This window comes from Oryza brachyantha, chromosome 3 (genome assembly GCF_000231095.2).
Source record: "Oryza brachyantha chromosome 3, ObraRS2, whole genome shotgun sequence".
In the NCBI taxonomy this organism is placed as follows: Eukaryota; Viridiplantae; Streptophyta; class Magnoliopsida; order Poales; family Poaceae; genus Oryza; species Oryza brachyantha.
This window is the reverse complement of record NC_023165.2, coordinates 24,485,024-24,501,979: the sequence shown is the minus strand read 5'-3', so window position 1 is coordinate 24,501,979 and position 16,956 is coordinate 24,485,024. Positions and strand designations below refer to the sequence as shown.

Genomic DNA, 16,956 nt, shown 5'->3' with positions numbered 1-16,956 from the left:
CATTAAATGAGGGGATGTCTCGAGACTTGAAACGGCTCTGCTGCCTACTGGCTAATCGAGATAGAGCCCCAACCTGGTTGTGTTCCTTTGGTTCATAAAAGCCGGAATACTGCCTAATTTTTTTTTATAACCATGTAATAGTATAAACTATAAAATTAACCATTATAAAATTAAAAACTTTATAAGAGTGAGATGATAAATTTCTTTATATATATATATATATAAAGAATACACAGTTTAATATTTCAAAAAGCATGTATAAAAAATCAAGAAATAATCTTGCCCCCAAAAAATGTAGCGGAATTCAAGAGCAATTCGACTGCTCCACATGGGCAAATGATACAGCAAACGGGGCAAATTGTGCACAAAAAACCCGAGTTCCTGGCTTAGAAAACTCACACTAGTCTTTAGGAACAGCTTCGCGTCTCCGCGAACGGAATATATAGCATACGCAACTTGTCTGACTGCTAGCCGTGCATCTTGTGTGCCATCGCAACGTGACAAGAATTTATAGCTGTCTCAAAGCCACATTCAACCAACACGCTGAGAGATCCAAGGTCATAATTGAATCATGATTTCTGTCTTATGATCGTCGTCTTCAGAAAAAAGGAGGCTGCTGGTGTACTAATCAAATATGCTGCCATGTCACTTTCATTCATGCAAGCGAGACCAACATACGACTAACCAACGGGATGCAACTGTGAACTATAGTATCAACAAATTGGCCCCTAGTTTATTTCCACAGCGTTTTGGCTGATTTTGTTAGTGCCACTGACCAGCCCATCATGGTCATGCTGTTACAGAGATGCTCACTTAGATCCAGTGGGACGATTCTCTCCATGATTTTGCTCCTTGATAAGCCCAACTAGGTTTTGAATAACATCTCAAGGCAAAGAAAAAAAGGATCACCTAAAGGTTATGTTTAAGAGGCTATCACCTCAAAAGTTTGACACAATGAGTGTATAAACTAGCACATGGGTGACAGCCAGCTCTGCATTTGACTAGCTGCATTTCAGTATTTCCTGGCGATGAGCATCTGACCATAGCATCAGCGCAGATAGCAGCGCAACTGTGGCCGTCTCAACTCGCAATCTGCATGGGCCAAGACCTACAGGAACAGCGCCTGCTGATTTCAAAACGTTTACCTCCTTTTCCGTGAAGTCTGGTGAAATGGAGGGTGAGAGAACAAAACATATCAGATCCAGTAAAATAATACCCCCTCCAGTTTTTTTATTTAGCGTCGTTAACTTTTGAATTTATGTTTAACAATTTGTCTTATTCAAAAATTTTGTGCAAATTTGTAAAATTATAAATCATGCTTAAAGTACCCTTTATGATAAAATAAATCACAACAAAATAATTAAGAAATATCTTTTTTTTTATTTGGACTACTAAAATTGGTCTATTTTAGACGCAAGATTTTTAGGGCCAAATTCAATGGCCGAAATCATTCGCATAGTTTAATCCTCCAAATAATCCATGTTTATAAATGTAGGAAATTCAATGTAATTCGATCATGTGTTTCAATAAATGTATGAACAGCATTATTACCTTCGTTTAAGTTTATAAGATGTTTTCATTATCCCTAGATTCATATGGATACTAATAAATTTAGACATATATATATATAACATATACATTGATTCATAAATAAATCAGGAGAAAACGAAAACATTTTATAACTAGAAACGGAGGGAGTAGTAAATACTACTATGGCTATCTTAGCAATGTTGTTTTTATTTTGCCTTATATAAATCATTCACTTCATAAAGTGTAGGCAACTAGTATCACATGAAATTCGTGAACTGTGTATTCAATGCAAGCAAGTAATAAGCATCTTTTTGAAAATCACATATTTACCATGGCAAATGTTACTACTCTTTAATAGTAACTAGGTATGAGTCTAGTCTAAAGTTAGATTTACCTCCTTCAGGTCCAACAATCAGAAGTCCTCTCTCTTCATTGCAGGACTTCGGCAGAATGCTTAAAACAGGAGGTGATTCCGCTGAAGCTAAGAAAGCAAGCTTTGACTGTGACACCTGATAGGTAAAAGACAAAACTCAACCCTTCATTAATTATTTCTTCCTATTTTTATTCTTAACAAAAAAAAATCATTCTCCATGATGCATCATGATAGTTCACGTCCTACTAACTACTAAATATGACTGTTGTATGACCTAGAATATTTTTTAATTGACAAGGGTCAATATCATGCTTGCCCAATTTATATAAAAAAAATTAAGTCACTGAATCCAACAGAAAATTATTTCTCTCCAATATACGAACTACTACTGGATGACAAATGTACAATGTTATGCGTAAATATAACAAAACATAGGTGAATACTCACAGCAGGCTGAAGGTCAGTTATCTGAATTGGGGGATTCAGCAACATTCCATGTATTCTCTGGCCTAAAGAATCAAGTAATACTGTTAGTTTATTTCAGTTCATTTTGCTCTTGTATATTGGTGCCAACAGATACTCATACATTGTTTAACTGCAGCTAGCACAAGCCTTTGTAATCTGTCAACTCTATTTTCTGTTATTGTATGGCATCGTTCTGTCAGAAGAGGTGTAACGCTACAAGCTCCAAGTTCCTAAATAGAAAGAAGATAAAAAGAAAAAGTATTTAGAAGTAGAATGTGAAGAAACAGGACACCCAAAATTGTACGTAACATACAGTACATTTCTCTACAAGCCAATCTGCGCGTCCACCTTTCAGTGTCCCTGGGGAATGGAATTATAAAATGTTATGTTATGGAGAAAAGAATCCTTCCTGGTATTCACAGTAAGTGTGGATAATTTACGGGACTCACCAAATGCGGCATAAACATGCCATTGAATGCCTTGAGGAGCAATGAGTCTAGAATCCTCAAGCAACTCCACATCTGAACCACCTTTGTCAACTGTTTGTATCGATCCTTCAACCAAACCACCCACTCCATCAAATAGTTCAACCCTTCCAAGTTTTCAGATAAAAGTTTCAATATGTGCACACGTAGTGATCACACAAATGAAAAAATTAAAAAAAAATAGTGCCTCAAAGTAAAAGCTGATAATTTTACACAATAAAATAGGCTTATCATATAAACATCCAAGCTGGGCAGCAGTAGCTGATATGAGTGAATTGCATATACAGCCATCAACTTATTAGCAGTCTTCACTCTCTTAGGACCACTGCTGGATCAATATGTACCAAAAGATCTAACTTTGACGAAATTGAAGCTGCAGTTCAGTTGAAATAATTTACACTCATGCATATCAATGAGATAGACCTGTCATTTACGCCAAGGCGCAAAACTCTTGCCATGTGCCAAAATTCGTCTCCTTGGATTCGAACCACTTCACCCTGAAAAGCAGTATGTATATCAGATATAGCTATCACGAAAATAGCCCACGCACGCCCCCTGATCGGCAAAATGCCTATTGGTAGATTAAGGAACAGCGCTCTACAGTCTACACGACAAACGAAGTCTTCCCACAACAACAGGGTGTCTTCCCACAACAACAGGGACTAACATTCATGTCGCTTTCACATGCCTAGGAGCTATCAAGAAAGCCTACGGCATGACAAACTATCGAGCACAGGGTGTTCGACGAAATGTCCACGCCGACCCAGACGGACGCATCGAGCAACCGGGCAGAGCAGCAGGGGAAACAAAGCGACTACCTTCGACGAGGGTAGTGTCGGGGCGTGGAAACGGGGAAGCCCGCCGCGCGCGCGGCTCCCGCCGGCTGTGCTGTGCGCTCGCGCTGCGGCGACGAGGAGGCGCCTGCCCCGCTGCGCCGGCGGCCCGCGTAGCAGAGCCGAGAAGGCGGCGGCGGGAGACATCGCCCCCGCGGCCCGAGCCTGGGGCGGCGGCGCGGCTGTCAGTCGCTCGTGCCGAGTGCTACCAACCACACCGGAGCAGCCGAGCCACCGCCCAGCAGATGAAGCGGAGCGGAGCAGAGCGGAGACGAACAAGCCAAGGTGGTAGCGGCGTTGCAGTTTGAGCCTCACAAAATCTGGCCCAACGGATCATGGGCTCCGGTAATTGCCATTCTCGGCCCATTGTGACACCGAGTAGTATTCAGGCCCAAATTACTTTTTAAGACACACAACATTTGGGCAAAGGGCCCATTTGGATCGATTTCAAATTGTGTAAATACTGGATATGATGGTTTGGTTTGAAGCCAAATTGTTATTAATACCCCTAATCAGTTTGGTGTAATTCTATAATTTTTTTCACCCTGTTTAAAATTTGGCTCCATATTATTAGTATTTTTTTCAAATACAACTATAACCTACCAATATAAATTAGTAGTATCAAAATTTAGCCAAATTTTGACACTCTCAAGAATTGGTAGGTACACAACCGAACATGCCCCTGAATTACACGTGGCAACACTGGTAGGTATCACAAGTTCACAACAATGGGCACGCACGCACCACGTACGATTACAACACGACGCGATCGTCAGTAGTGCGGCGGCCGTCTCCGCCCCGGCAGCACCGCCGGCAGGCGGGTCAGGTCCAGTGTGGGGTGCGCCGGCGACTCCGCGGCGGCGCCGGCGGCGGCACCGGGAAGAGGAGCGGCGCCCTGCAGCACGGTGACGGCGCTGCCGTGCCGGCACGACATCACCCCGGACGCCGCCCACCCATCCCACATGCCGCATCCTCTGCGCGCGCCCGCCTTGGGTTTCTTCTTCGTCTTCTTCTTGCTTGGCTGCCCGGAGCACTTGCCGCCGGCGCCGGCGCCGGCGCGGCCTTTGGTGCAGGCCACGTAGGCGGCCAGGAACGGGTCATGCTGCCGTGGCGGCGGCGCGCGCATCCTCAGGACCGCGCCGTGCGGGCCCACCACGATGGTGGGGCCATCGTGCCAGGCCGGGATCCGGGCCCCACATCGCCCCTCGCCGTGGGCCCTGCTCGGGGGCAGCGGCAAGGGCAATGGCAGCCGCTTGCCACCGTCGTCCTCACCGGCGGCGGCGGCGTCGTCGTCCGGCACGCCGCCGCCGCCGCGCACGAGCGCGTGCAGCGACCCCGGCCCGTAGCCGCCGCCGCCCGGTTTGATCAGCCGCCGCGCCGGCGCCGAGCCGTCCTCGCAGATAAAGATCGGGTTCGAGTTCGTCACGACGCTCCCCGCCGCCGTCGCGGCGAGCGCCGGCAGCTGCTCGCCCCGCCTGGTCCGGCGGCTCGTCGCCGTGCCGCCGCTCCTATGACGGCTCATCTCTCGTCTTCCCCTCCCCGTCCTCGCTTCACCCCGGCGATCAACCGACGATGCACTCCCAAGTTTTTCACCTCGATCGCCGGCGTCGAGGTTTCTTTATACGCGAGCGAGATCTCAGCTTCACCTCGGCCTCTCGCAGCGTGACGTTGGTGGCGCGTGGCACGTAACCATTACCTTGGCGCGCGAGCAACGGGGAGGCGTGGACGTGTCGTTGCTGTTCCTTTTGCGCCTTGCTCCCCGCACCACCACCGCCACCACTGCTCCGCCCGTGAGATCGCTGCGTTTCTACACGAGCCATGCACCCTCGACTCGACTGCTTGCTCACATGATCACATCACAGGACACCGTCACGTCGTCACGTACACCACCGGCGCCGCCGCCGCCTCTGTTCGTGGCGTTGCGTTGCGTGATCGGCTCGGCGAATTTGGCGTCGGTTCAGGTCGCTTTCTTCAGGCTTTCAGAAAAAAAAAAAGGGTCGTTTTCTTCTTAGGGTATTCCCGGTGCGTGAAACTCCTTTTGAGCGATCTCAGATAACACGTAGGTGTATAGGATTTTTTTTATTTTTTAAACATTTTTAATAAATAATTTTATTACTAAACATCGGAAAAAAATATTTTGACCGTTTTAACATTTTGGCCATGCTACCGATATTAGCGTGCCAAAACAACACTACCATGCAGAGTTTTTTGCGTGGTAGACGTGTCACACTATTATTGGTGGCGTGACAACACGCCACCGACACTGACGTAACTGCCACGTCATCAATATTGACGTAACCAAAATATTTATATGGTAGAAATATTTTTCTCCGTAATAAAATTATTTATTAAAATTATTTTTATAAAATTATGCACCCTAGGTGTATACCATCATTCAAAATTTGGTGCTTATACATTGCATAGAGCTTTAAGGAGTAGGCTCATTTTTTTAAGTCAACCTCTAATAACCTCTATTATAGTCGCTATATTTTATCATTTATAGACAAATCTAAACTTTTACTGCTATTGATTTTTTTCTTCTGTTAAACATGCACGCAATTCATGAGGACCAGGGAGGACATGCATGAGTTTTTTGACTTGCATGTACGTCTTTAGATTATCATCAACAATAGCAACCGGATTTGATTGATGAAGTTAAAATTTTCAAATATTTAATCGCTAGCGGACCCAACTTTTACGCTCTGCACCTCTCATACGGAAAACTGATATAAAATATCTCCAAACCACTTTCTCCTCCCCTCAGGCAGTCAAGCTCACCGGACGGCGTGGCGCTCGGGGTGATGCTGATCGAGGCGGCGGCCACATGTGGATCTGGCGGATCGACGCGCCGGATCTTACCTCGACGAGATAAAACAGACCTCGTGCCCTTTCTCCGGCCACCAGCCCTCCTTCCTGCTTTCTCCGGTTGCCACCGCCGCTCCCTCTCCTTTCTCCGGTCGTAGACGGGTGGGACCCGATCGGGGCACGACGAGAGCCGGAGATGTGACCTCCCCAGCCCAAACCACCCCGCCATGCCCCTATGCTACTTCTGCCATGACCACTCGCGTCTCGTAGAAGAAGATGCGTGCAAGTGCAACTTGACGACGGTACTCATCTCCGCCCTCTCGTCCGGTTCTCGCATCTGCAGCAGCAGCACGTCGCAGCGGAGGTGTTCTCGTGAACACACGCGACGCAAGAGCTTCCGTGAAATGGGAAGTGGTGCAGAAGCCTGAAGGCTCGCCACGGTGAACTCATGTACTGCCAGTACTGCATTTTTTCTGGAAGAAGTGTGTGTACCTGTACCTGATGATGCTGCGGCTAAGCACACGCTAATGCTGGGCAAGTACGAAAAGAACAAATTCAGATATAAACTCACAGAAGCTTTTACCTGTACTGCATGCAGTACACACGAGTGCATTGCTTTTCAGTAATGTATTGCACACGCGTGACTTTATCCACACACAACCTTAGCATAGCACACGTGAAGGGAGGCAGGAAAACTGGGCAAAACCACTTTGAGCCAAGATTTTTCCCTTTCTGTGCCTCCAAACAAAACCAGCAATTGGTCATCCAGCAGTGAGCATTTCTCCTTCACATCAACAGGGGAAGAAGAACCAGCCATGAAAAAAAAAAGAAGTAAAACAAGGAACCAAAGAAAATGAAAAGATTGGCATCTCTAGCAGATTAGCAGTCAAGATGACTTCCCGGAGAAAGAACAGTAGGTATTCATCATCCATGACTGTGGTATGAATGGATCACTTTTTAGTCTTTTGGATGCATGAAAAGAAGGTTGCAAATGGCATCAGGGCTCTCATCTCTATCACACACACGCGCGCGCACACACACACACCAGTGCATAGCTAGCTGCTATTGCTGCTGCTGCTTCTGAATCATTCTACTGTAGGCTACTGTAGAGCAAATCATCAAAAGGGAGAAAACCACACAGTGCTGGCTGTGGTGGTAGATGCTGGCCATGGATGTTGGATGGATGCGTGCATGCATGCAGTGAACATTGGGTAGTTACACAAGCTAGAGGGGGGGGCTGGTCTCTTTTGCAGGTTTGGCAGCCGTTAAAAGAAGAAAAGGCTGGTGAATGGTCCTGAAATTGTATCATTGTATTCTGGTGAGGCTGTTGGTTGCGCTACAACAACGAGAACTGGATTAGACCACTAGTCCACTGTCTGGCAATAATACTGGACTGGGGAAAGAAAGAATGCTCTCAGGCTTCAAAAGGCAATGGTAAACTATTTGGTCAGAATTTTGCACAGATTTAGATGCTGCTTGGGATTCCTTCCATGGCCTCATCTAAACTTGCCTGCCTATAGTTCTCTAGTTTACTGGTTGCAAACAAAGTAGAGATGTTTATTATTACTTATTATGCAAATATATGGTTCAACAATAGAGAGAGACAGAATGGTTCGTGGACAAGAATTTACCAGTGAGACAATTTAGAAATGCCGTATGGGCTAATGAGAGTCATTAAGACAGACAAGAATCAGATCGCATTCATCCACGATTATGACATCGCACATTGGATATTTTAAGATGATATATGTCACAACGGAGCACCAAATCCATCCACACCACACATCATAGCATGTCAAGATCCAAGGTGAAAGTTACAAAGCAACGGGGAAAAAAATAACACGGCAGAAATGGTAAAAAGAACACAAGATTAGTCTGAATGACAAAGTACCGACGTAAATGCTCACGCTAGAGGGTGTCATATTGATATGTAACAAGATGAAGCTGATTGAATCGTTTCCTGCCATCTTGTTGCAATTTTTGTTGATCAAGAAGCTCATACCAGGCGGATGCTTGGATGATTTACAACAATTGAACCGAGATCATCCCGCAGGTTAGTGATACCGTCATAAACACTATGATTCTCCAGTCTAGGACTGCTTCCGGTGCTACTGGAGACTGATCCAAATGTGGTCTTCTGCAGAACACCGACTGGGGATGAATCAAACCCTGAGCTTGAATCCCAACCATCATTTAAAAGGTTTAGAGATGCTGACAGGCAATTCCTTGCTTCCACATTGTTATTCTTGGTCAAAACCTCACCTAATGGCCCACCCATCAAAGAATCACGGAACATAGGCATCCAATTTGCTTCTCCCTGGTTCACCTCATCTCTATTTGCTGCAGCCCCGAGACCAATAGGACTATATTCACGGCACAGCTTAAGAGGTGACAACATCAGTTTCTCATGGATGGGAGATGTTGAGGCTGACGACAGGTCAGAAGACGCCATTGGTGCAGATATTGAGAGCTGGCTTCTCTGAGCTTGCATGTCTTCAGCATCAGGCCATGCAAGAGCTCCCTGTGCAGGTGTCCTGGGCCAGTCCACAAAGTGTTGAAGGGAAACTGAACTCTGATGTTCATTAAGACTCTGCGATGTGAGCAGATTGACGTTCTCCAAGGAGCTATGAGGAGAACTCATCAGTGAGTCAGGTGATACTAGGCCAAATTCTGACCTTGAGCCAGACACTTCAAAAGGATTATGTTGTTGTTTTGAGAATGGAAACAAACTGCTCGTATTTCTCGTGTTCATGGAAGTCAGCATTGAGAGGGTGTCCGAGTCCTGCCCTTGTTCACTCTCACTATGCTTGTTTACCAGTTCCCTGTAGAAGTTTGATCAACAAGTGATTCATTAGTGAAGCAGTTAATAGTAGAGCATACAACAGTTGTTCTTTTAGTATGGCAGTGCTTGAACAGCCTTTCTACTCAAAATACAAGTATCTTTGGGGCTACCAGAACACATATATGAGCAATGTAAAGAATGGACAAGTTTAATTGCTGGTAATGATCAAGGGCTTATCTTTGGGGCTCATCTCCGATCAACTACTAATATGTGTGGTAACTAAATAAACTAGGTAACTAAATTACGTTCTATTACTATTAGGCAGGCAGGAACCTATATGTATGGAATATTCTTGTGACATGTTAAAAGCAGAACTTATCGCATTGAGCTTAAGCAATTGGTCATGCTTGAAACACAATGGTTGGAGTTTGTGAAATGCTGCCAATATTATACCTGCTATATTGCAGAGAGCAAGGATTGGCAGTATTTGCAGTGTAGTTCTTCATTTGCTGCTGATGATGATTGACAGCGAGGCCAGAGGCAGCTCCGCCACCATGGGCGGCCGGAGTACTAGGCTGGTTAGCAGAAGCAGCGGCAGCTGCCACTGCCGCGGGCATCGCTTTCGCGGCATGGCCAGGCTGGCCTTCCACATGCTTTCTTGAACGGTGGCGTCCCCGGTTCATGTGTCGCTCACAGTACTTCTGGTCGGCGACCGCATCCCTCGAGCACCGCCATTTCTTGCCGTCGGTTCGGCGGCACCTCCCGGGCTCCGGATCCGCGCTGCCGGAGTAGCCCAGCTGGAAAGATCCCCATCCCACTGCAAAGCAAAACCCCAACCAAGGGCAATGCAACCAAGATCAGGGAATGGGACAGCTTTTATCATAACAATCCATGATAAAAGGAACTAAAGCCAAGAAAGCATTCAGACGATCTGCTTCCTTTCCCATTTCTTGTCTTACATGTGCTTGAGCCAAAGTAGGCAGGTGAGTACGGTGATGTGAGGCTCCTCCTGATGGGGATGAGGAGGCTGTGAGGTACAGGGCTATTGGCAGCCAAGTACTTGTATATCAGCGCCTGGTGTTCCAGCTCGATCCACTGAGACGGCGTGAAGGGACCCCTCACCCTGGCCATTGCACCCTGCAAGCTGCTGCTCAAGCTCACTGAGCTCAATCCTGCAGGCAGATACACCAAGGAGATGAGCAACAAGGCAGTGCAAGCCAAGAAGGCACAGCCAAAAAAAAACATGTACTTTATAGAGACGAGACGACGACACCATCCAGATGCATGTGTTTCCTAAACACGATCCTTGTGTGCAAGATATACACAGATAGGGGCAAGCAAAAGACACACAAAAATCTGAAGCAAAGCAGCTGCAAGGATCAGAAGCAGCACAGATTTGTAGGTGGCGTGTGCATAAAAAGCCACCAACAACCACATGTTCGATCCGTTGCAGCAAAGCTTGATGCGTATCCTGCATTATTTACTTGAAAACCTTTCTTGCGTGTGTTTCTACTTTAACCTTTCTTTCTTTCATAGCGAGAAAAAATCATACAGCTAGTAGTGATATATTGCTAAAGATCACGGCTTTTTCTCATCCATATTTATGTTTCCTTTTTATTTCCTTTAGTTTCGGCAAAAGGTATGACGAAAGAGAATACGCCCGATCACACCGATGAGGACAAGAAAGCGTTTGTGGATGTCACTGAAAAGAACATGAAACTTATATCGAAAAGTTTCAAGAACGATCCAATACAGTTTATATATGTAGCTCTTCGCAGTCAGTGATCTAGTCAAGGGAATCCAAACACGAAAAATATGAAGAAAACAGTAGCTTCGGAAGATGCAAACTCGAATCTTAACCACAATACTAAAAGAACCAAGTGGGGAAAAAAACTCAAACTGAATCAGTTCCATCCCAGTGTGAGCAAAGGATCAAGCAAGCAACTGAGCAAGCATGCTGCATAGGAACAAATAAAAAGGCAGAGAAGTAGCATAAAAAAACTAAAACTAAAATAAATCTATAGCAAAAAGAGATGAATCAAACAGCAATAATACTTCAAAAGGAGCAGAAACTTTTCAATCACCAAAATGAAATCGGGGAGCAGGACAGAGCTAAAAAAAATCAGGAAGAAGGGTTTCTGAACCATCCCCACCTGAGCAAGAAGCCGGGGTGCCGTAGTACAACGGCATCGCCCCGCCAGCCGCCGCGGCGGCGGCGCCGGAGGGGCACGACGACGCGGAGGACGAGAAGCTGAGCATCTGCTCCCCGCCCTGCCCGGGGCTACACGACGCGCCGAGCAGGAACGGCGCGGCCACCTTGACCGCCTCGGACACGGCCGCGGCCGCCGCCGCCGCGGCGGATGCGTCCCCCGACCGGGCCTGCTTCGCCGGCGGCCTCCACCCGTGCTCCTGATCCCCCGCATTGCCCCCTCTCCCGTGCTTGAGCAGCCTAGATCCGAGCAGCCCGCCCCCCAGCTCCCCGCCGCCGCCCCCGTCCACCGCGGCCATCACCACCCCGCCGCCCAGCTCCATACCTCCCACTTCTACCACTGGCGCGCCCGTCTGCTCCCTCGGTCATAGGCCGCCGCAGCAACACCAAGCGGCGCCAGCCACGGCATCCCCTCTCCTCCTCTCCCACTCCGGAGTCCCGTGCTCTCTCTCTCTCTCTCTCTCTCGCCGTCGCGTCGCCCACGGCCGCGGCGTGGGAGCGGTGGATGCGGCGTCGTTCGTTGCTGCGGCTCGCGTTCGGGAAACCGGCCCGGTTTTCCTTTTGGGGGCAGAGTGTGGGGAGAGACAAAAGAGTAGCCCCTGTACTACTAGTAGTACACCACCACCACCCAGGGGTAATGAGGTAAACTCCTCTTGGATTTCTTTTACACCATATTTTAACCGAGTCATTTTGTTACTTAGGGGCTGTTTAGTTTCTAAAAATTTTCTCCCAAAAACATCACATTGAATCTTTGGACACCTAAATAAAGTATTAAATATAGATAAAATAAAAAACTAATTGCACAGTTACGTGAGAAATCGTGAGACAAATCTTTTGAGCCTAATTAGAATATGATTAGCCATAAGTGATATAGTAACCAACATGTACTAATGACGGATTAATTAGGCTCAAAAGATTCGTCTCGTGGTTTCTAGATGGAAACTAAAATTTATTTTATAATTAAACTATGTTTAATACTTTAAATATGTGTTTAAAAACTTGATGTGATGTTTTTGCAAAATTGTTTTGCAATCTAAACAAGGCCTTATCTACCAGCACCGGCAAAATCGAAGATGGTAACTTTGGCATGGCCAGATCCTCTCGAAAACATTTTTTCTAAAAACTTCTGTGTAGTGCACTCGACTGTAGCAGTGAAGTAGTAGGAGCGGGGCTGGGTTCATCCGGAACTCAGTTAGTCGTATCGAGATTGAAAAAAAGGATGGCATACTTCTATGAAAAAACTTTTAACTAAAATTTATCTATTTTAACGTATACGCACATCTCTTCATCCAAACCAAAAAACACTGGCAGCAGGGTAAACTCGTTTCAAAGCAGTAAATAACAAGTGAGTTGTAGGCTCTAGCAGCAAGAACTGGCCAGTGTGTGGTACCAGGAGTATGCTTTTATTTTGCTGGTTGGAATTTTTTTTTTCCCGTTGAAGTTGGGGGCCGGTATCTTAGCATCGTAAAGTTGCTCCAAATGCTACTGTACTTATACTATACAGCTGCCAAGAAGAATCAACAGCACTGCCCGGTAAAGAAGAATATAAATCCTACTAACAAGATTGAATGACAAACACATTATCTTTCCAAGAGAAAACTGTACTGAAATAGCTCAGCCGAAACCACCATTTTGTCCTCTAGACCCAACCAGACAAGTGCTCTTTGCACGAGAAACTGATAGTTGACAATAACAACAAGAGCAACTAACACCAACATTTGGTGTGCTCCGTTCGTTCTCTAGCTATCACCCTAGACAAGGAACGGCAGGTACCACAGTGACGGTGTAGGATTTGCTGATACCTAACATCGCCGCCATGATCTAGAGCTCATAATTGATGTTAGATTCAGCTTTCGTTTACACGTGAGTTTGCTAGCTGCAGCGTGATCTCGTTTTTGCGCTTTTGATTATACTTAGGGCATTCTCAATCCATAAAACTAGATATGATTTCTATAAACTTTTTTCCATCATCAAGAAATTAGTACTAGACACTACTCTTCTAATACAAACACTATTATTCCACACTTAAATTTAATGCTACTTATCTCATATGATATTTTGGATGTTGTGTAGAAACCATGTCTCATGCAAGACATGTTTTATTCTTTTTCCTTATTTATTCACTTGCCACGTCATTTTTTATCTTATGTGACAACTTATTTAATGTTATGGATACCATTTTAGTCATTAAAGTTGGTTTTGGGGTTTTCATTGAAATTTATTTCGCAGCTCTAAAGATCACTAATTATATGTATATAAAAAATTTATTTATAAATTATTTTTCGTCTACTAATATGTCATTTGGCTATTTTTTTTTAAAAAAAAACCCAACGCGATCACTCCCTTGGCTCCAGCCGGTACTAGCTGGGCAAGGGAATTAGCTGGTGGTAGTACTCTCTCCCGGTGCTAATTAAGATATTATTAGGGCATGGAATCGCATCCACGCGTGACGCACGTATGCATGGATCGATCGGTCCATGCTACATGTATCTGTATATATTTCTTGCGCACATGCAACTGAAATATATCATGGTCAAGATCGCAGGAGTATCAATCTTGGTTGGAGATTAGCTTGCTACTAGCTAGCAGAACGACCACACAAGCAAGGCAAAGCGGACGAATCCTGGATCTCTCTAGTTAGGTCGGACCAACAACCGTGGTGACAAAATTAAACGCTGATAATTGTACTCGGTTTTAAAATATAAGCATTTATAGGTTATTTAAAATTCGATGAAGACTTACTTTTTTAAGTCACTTCAATGGTCAATATTTAAATTTGAATTGTCTAAATTCTCTTTCCAATCTAGCTTCTGATTGGTTGGGGGAATCAATGATGTGATGAGAATAATGATAATCGTCACATGAATGTTTATATTGTGATACAAAATTCGAATTCTATAAATAATTATATTTTGAAATAAATTTAATAATAGAAAAAACGGTTAATATGTACAGTTTAGATGAAGATAGCATAATGCTAAACTTTCCGTGAAGATGGCTTTGATAAGAAAGCAGCGGCATACGTAGGTTAGCTAAATGTCCGTGTTTTGTTATTAAAACAAAATATATTATAATATTACTGAAAATAAATTTAAAATGTTTTCATAAAATGTGTTGTATTTTTCTCCACACAAATATTTACTTTACTTTGATTTTATATGTGATAAAAGTTCTGCGGCTATTCACTTAAGTTGACTATAAAAATACATAGGGCAACAGATCCGCTGACACTATTGCTAATTTCTTTCTAACGAGCATAGAAAAGAGAGAGAGAAATGAAAAGTAAAGAATGCAGCTCAGTTCTCCTATACAAAATGTTACTCTTTGGCACCACCATTTTTTTAACGCATGTTTGACCATTAATCTTATTTAATAAAGAGTAATTCTACGGTCTTTGAGATGGTACCTTGCTACGATGTAATAAATTTTACACTAAAATTTTGGTACCTCTTGGAACCTTATTAAAAATTGTAAAATTATTCTTTAAAGAATCATCATAAATTACCATTTACCTTTTTAATTGAATTTATTATTTAATATATTTTAATTATAACTTATATTTTTGAAAAAAGTATAGAACTTTTGAATAGAATAAACGGTTATAAGTTTATTAAAAATCAACCATAACATCTGTTGAAAGGGAATATTACTGTTGCGCATGTCCGTTCCTCTGGGTACTCCTACTCGCAGCAGTATACTTCGCTTGGGCGCCAATGGGTCCAGGCTCGAGAGAGGGGAGGAGGAGGGACCAGACCCGATCGGAACACGGAACAGTTCCGCTCGCCCGTACGCCGCCCCGCTTTTTCGCCCTTCGCTTGCGTGCGCTCTCCAACCTCTCTCTCCTGCTGTGCTGCTTCCTTTTCTTTGTTTCTTTCACCCGGAGACAAGTAAAAATCAAGGCCCGTAAAAAAGAGAGGGATCGAGAGATTCACCACCTCCATCAGTTTCACCTCCGTTCGCTTTGCTCGCTCGCTCGCGGCAAGGCAATGCAAAGTGAGGGGGGAATGTTCTCCCGCCTCCCACCAAAAATGACCCCAACAACGGGGTCAACCGTGCTCGGTTAAAGGAAACCCATTTCTACCACGGATTAATTACTGTCTCTACAATTCTTTCTCTGTTTTTTTTTTCAGGGATGCCTCTGCAGCTCCAGTAGAAAGGTTGCATAGTTTTTGTTTACCCTTGAGCTTAGGCTTGTCACCTAAAATTTTAATTTTAAAGGTTATTTTTGGTTTTGTTTTCGTACCATTTTGTTTTATAGCAAAGTTTTACCTATCAAGTTTTCTTTTTAACAAACCGTACCGATAGACATAAACGAAATGATGTGAAAGTTGTTTCCCTGAATGCGTTCTTAACTTTTTGAATCTTTTTTACTTATCGTATTTTACCGTAGCGTAATACTACTGACAGAGACCACAGTAAAAGTACTTTTCTACATTACTATCAGTTTATCACCGCGAGGTAAAACATCAGGCGGAATTTTAAAACCCAGTAGCATGACATAATCATCACAGTTGGCGTTAAAAACGCACACAAACAGCACTATGTTCCAAAATAAATACTCGTGCAAACATATGCCAGTTGTTGTAGGTGTCCCCCTTTCCCATCCTAAATATTTTAGCTCTACGCATTTGTTTAACCCCTCCTCGATGTACTTAGGGCATTACAAAACCATCAAGTAGCGATATGCGTGGTCCAAGAGCACGGCTGCCTCACGTGCCATCCCCCCAAGCCCATCACGAGAGGCTCATCTTTCTTAATCATCAAAAATAATATACGAAGCTGGTACCATTTGTTCTAAAAAGACTTTATTTTTAACGTATACTGTGTGTTTATCATTTTAATTTTTTATTAATCATTACATTGGAGGTTGATAGAATAGAAGATAAATTTATTGTGAGTTAAGAAAAAAGAGGTATATGTATTGTGAATTAAAAATAAACATTTCGGTCTTAATAGCTTTGCGTAGATATATGTGAAATAGGTAAGAAGTGAAGTCTTTTTTAGGATGGAGGGGACACTAGTTAATTAACCTCTGCCTAATCGAGCTTTGTCACGGAGCTATTTCTTTTTGGGCGGTCGTGATCTTGGTCAAAGAAATGGTAAGATTCTAGCAAGCTAGGAGGGCCCTCTCATAATGCTTTGTTAGGTTATTTTATAAATGAGATCGATCGATCCATGGGTGGCATTGTACTTGTTTAGAGTTAACTTTAAGGTTACGCATAAATTAATTAGGCAGGCCTTGTAGGAGGGAATAAAATGGTCCCTAGTTGTTCGTGGTACAAATCTGGAATAGGTTTCTGTATTATGGATTCCACAGAAGGTTAATTATTTAGCTGTAATTGTAGAAAATATTAATTTCAGAGAAATCCTATGGTATTGTCACTGATTCTCGTGAGTATATTTATAGCGTAAACAATATATAGAACTTATAGTACAAGTTAGATATTCTACCGTATCTCTCTGGATTTTATCTT

The 16,956-nt window shown here is 44.0% G+C and overlaps 3 protein-coding genes across 3 annotated transcripts; all 3 read right to left on the bottom strand.

Moving 5' to 3' along the window:
- Positions 1–291: 291 nt before the first annotated feature.
- LOC102700229 (ribosomal RNA small subunit methyltransferase E) lies at positions 292–3,911 on the bottom strand. The gene is made up of 8 exons (XM_006651712.3): positions 3,672–3,911; positions 3,277–3,350; positions 2,818–2,960; positions 2,682–2,728; positions 2,490–2,598; positions 2,351–2,412; positions 1,925–2,039; positions 292–1,162 (listed from the first exon to the last, which is right to left on the bottom strand). The coding sequence occupies exons 1-8, from the start codon at positions 3,831–3,833 to the stop codon at positions 1,002–1,004; spliced, it is 873 nt and encodes a 290-aa protein (XP_006651775.1). The 5' UTR covers positions 3,834–3,911; the 3' UTR covers positions 292–1,001.
- Positions 3,912–4,197: 286 nt separating this feature from the next.
- Positions 4,198–5,255, bottom strand: LOC121053961. The gene has a single exon (XM_040522667.1). It carries the CDS (start codon positions 5,206–5,208, stop codon positions 4,459–4,461), a length of 750 nt encoding a protein of 249 aa, XP_040378601.1. The 5' UTR covers positions 5,209–5,255; the 3' UTR covers positions 4,198–4,458.
- A 2,917-nt stretch (positions 5,256–8,172) lies between these two features.
- Positions 8,173–12,045, bottom strand: LOC102699949 (growth-regulating factor 6). Its single transcript, XM_040521564.1, has 4 exons — positions 11,427–12,045; positions 10,233–10,445; positions 9,727–10,090; positions 8,173–9,313 (listed from the first exon to the last, which is right to left on the bottom strand). Exons 1-4 carry the CDS (start codon positions 11,803–11,805, stop codon positions 8,488–8,490), a joined length of 1,782 nt encoding a protein of 593 aa, XP_040377498.1. The 5' UTR covers positions 11,806–12,045; the 3' UTR covers positions 8,173–8,487.
- Between the last annotated feature and the right edge of the window lie 4,911 nt (positions 12,046–16,956).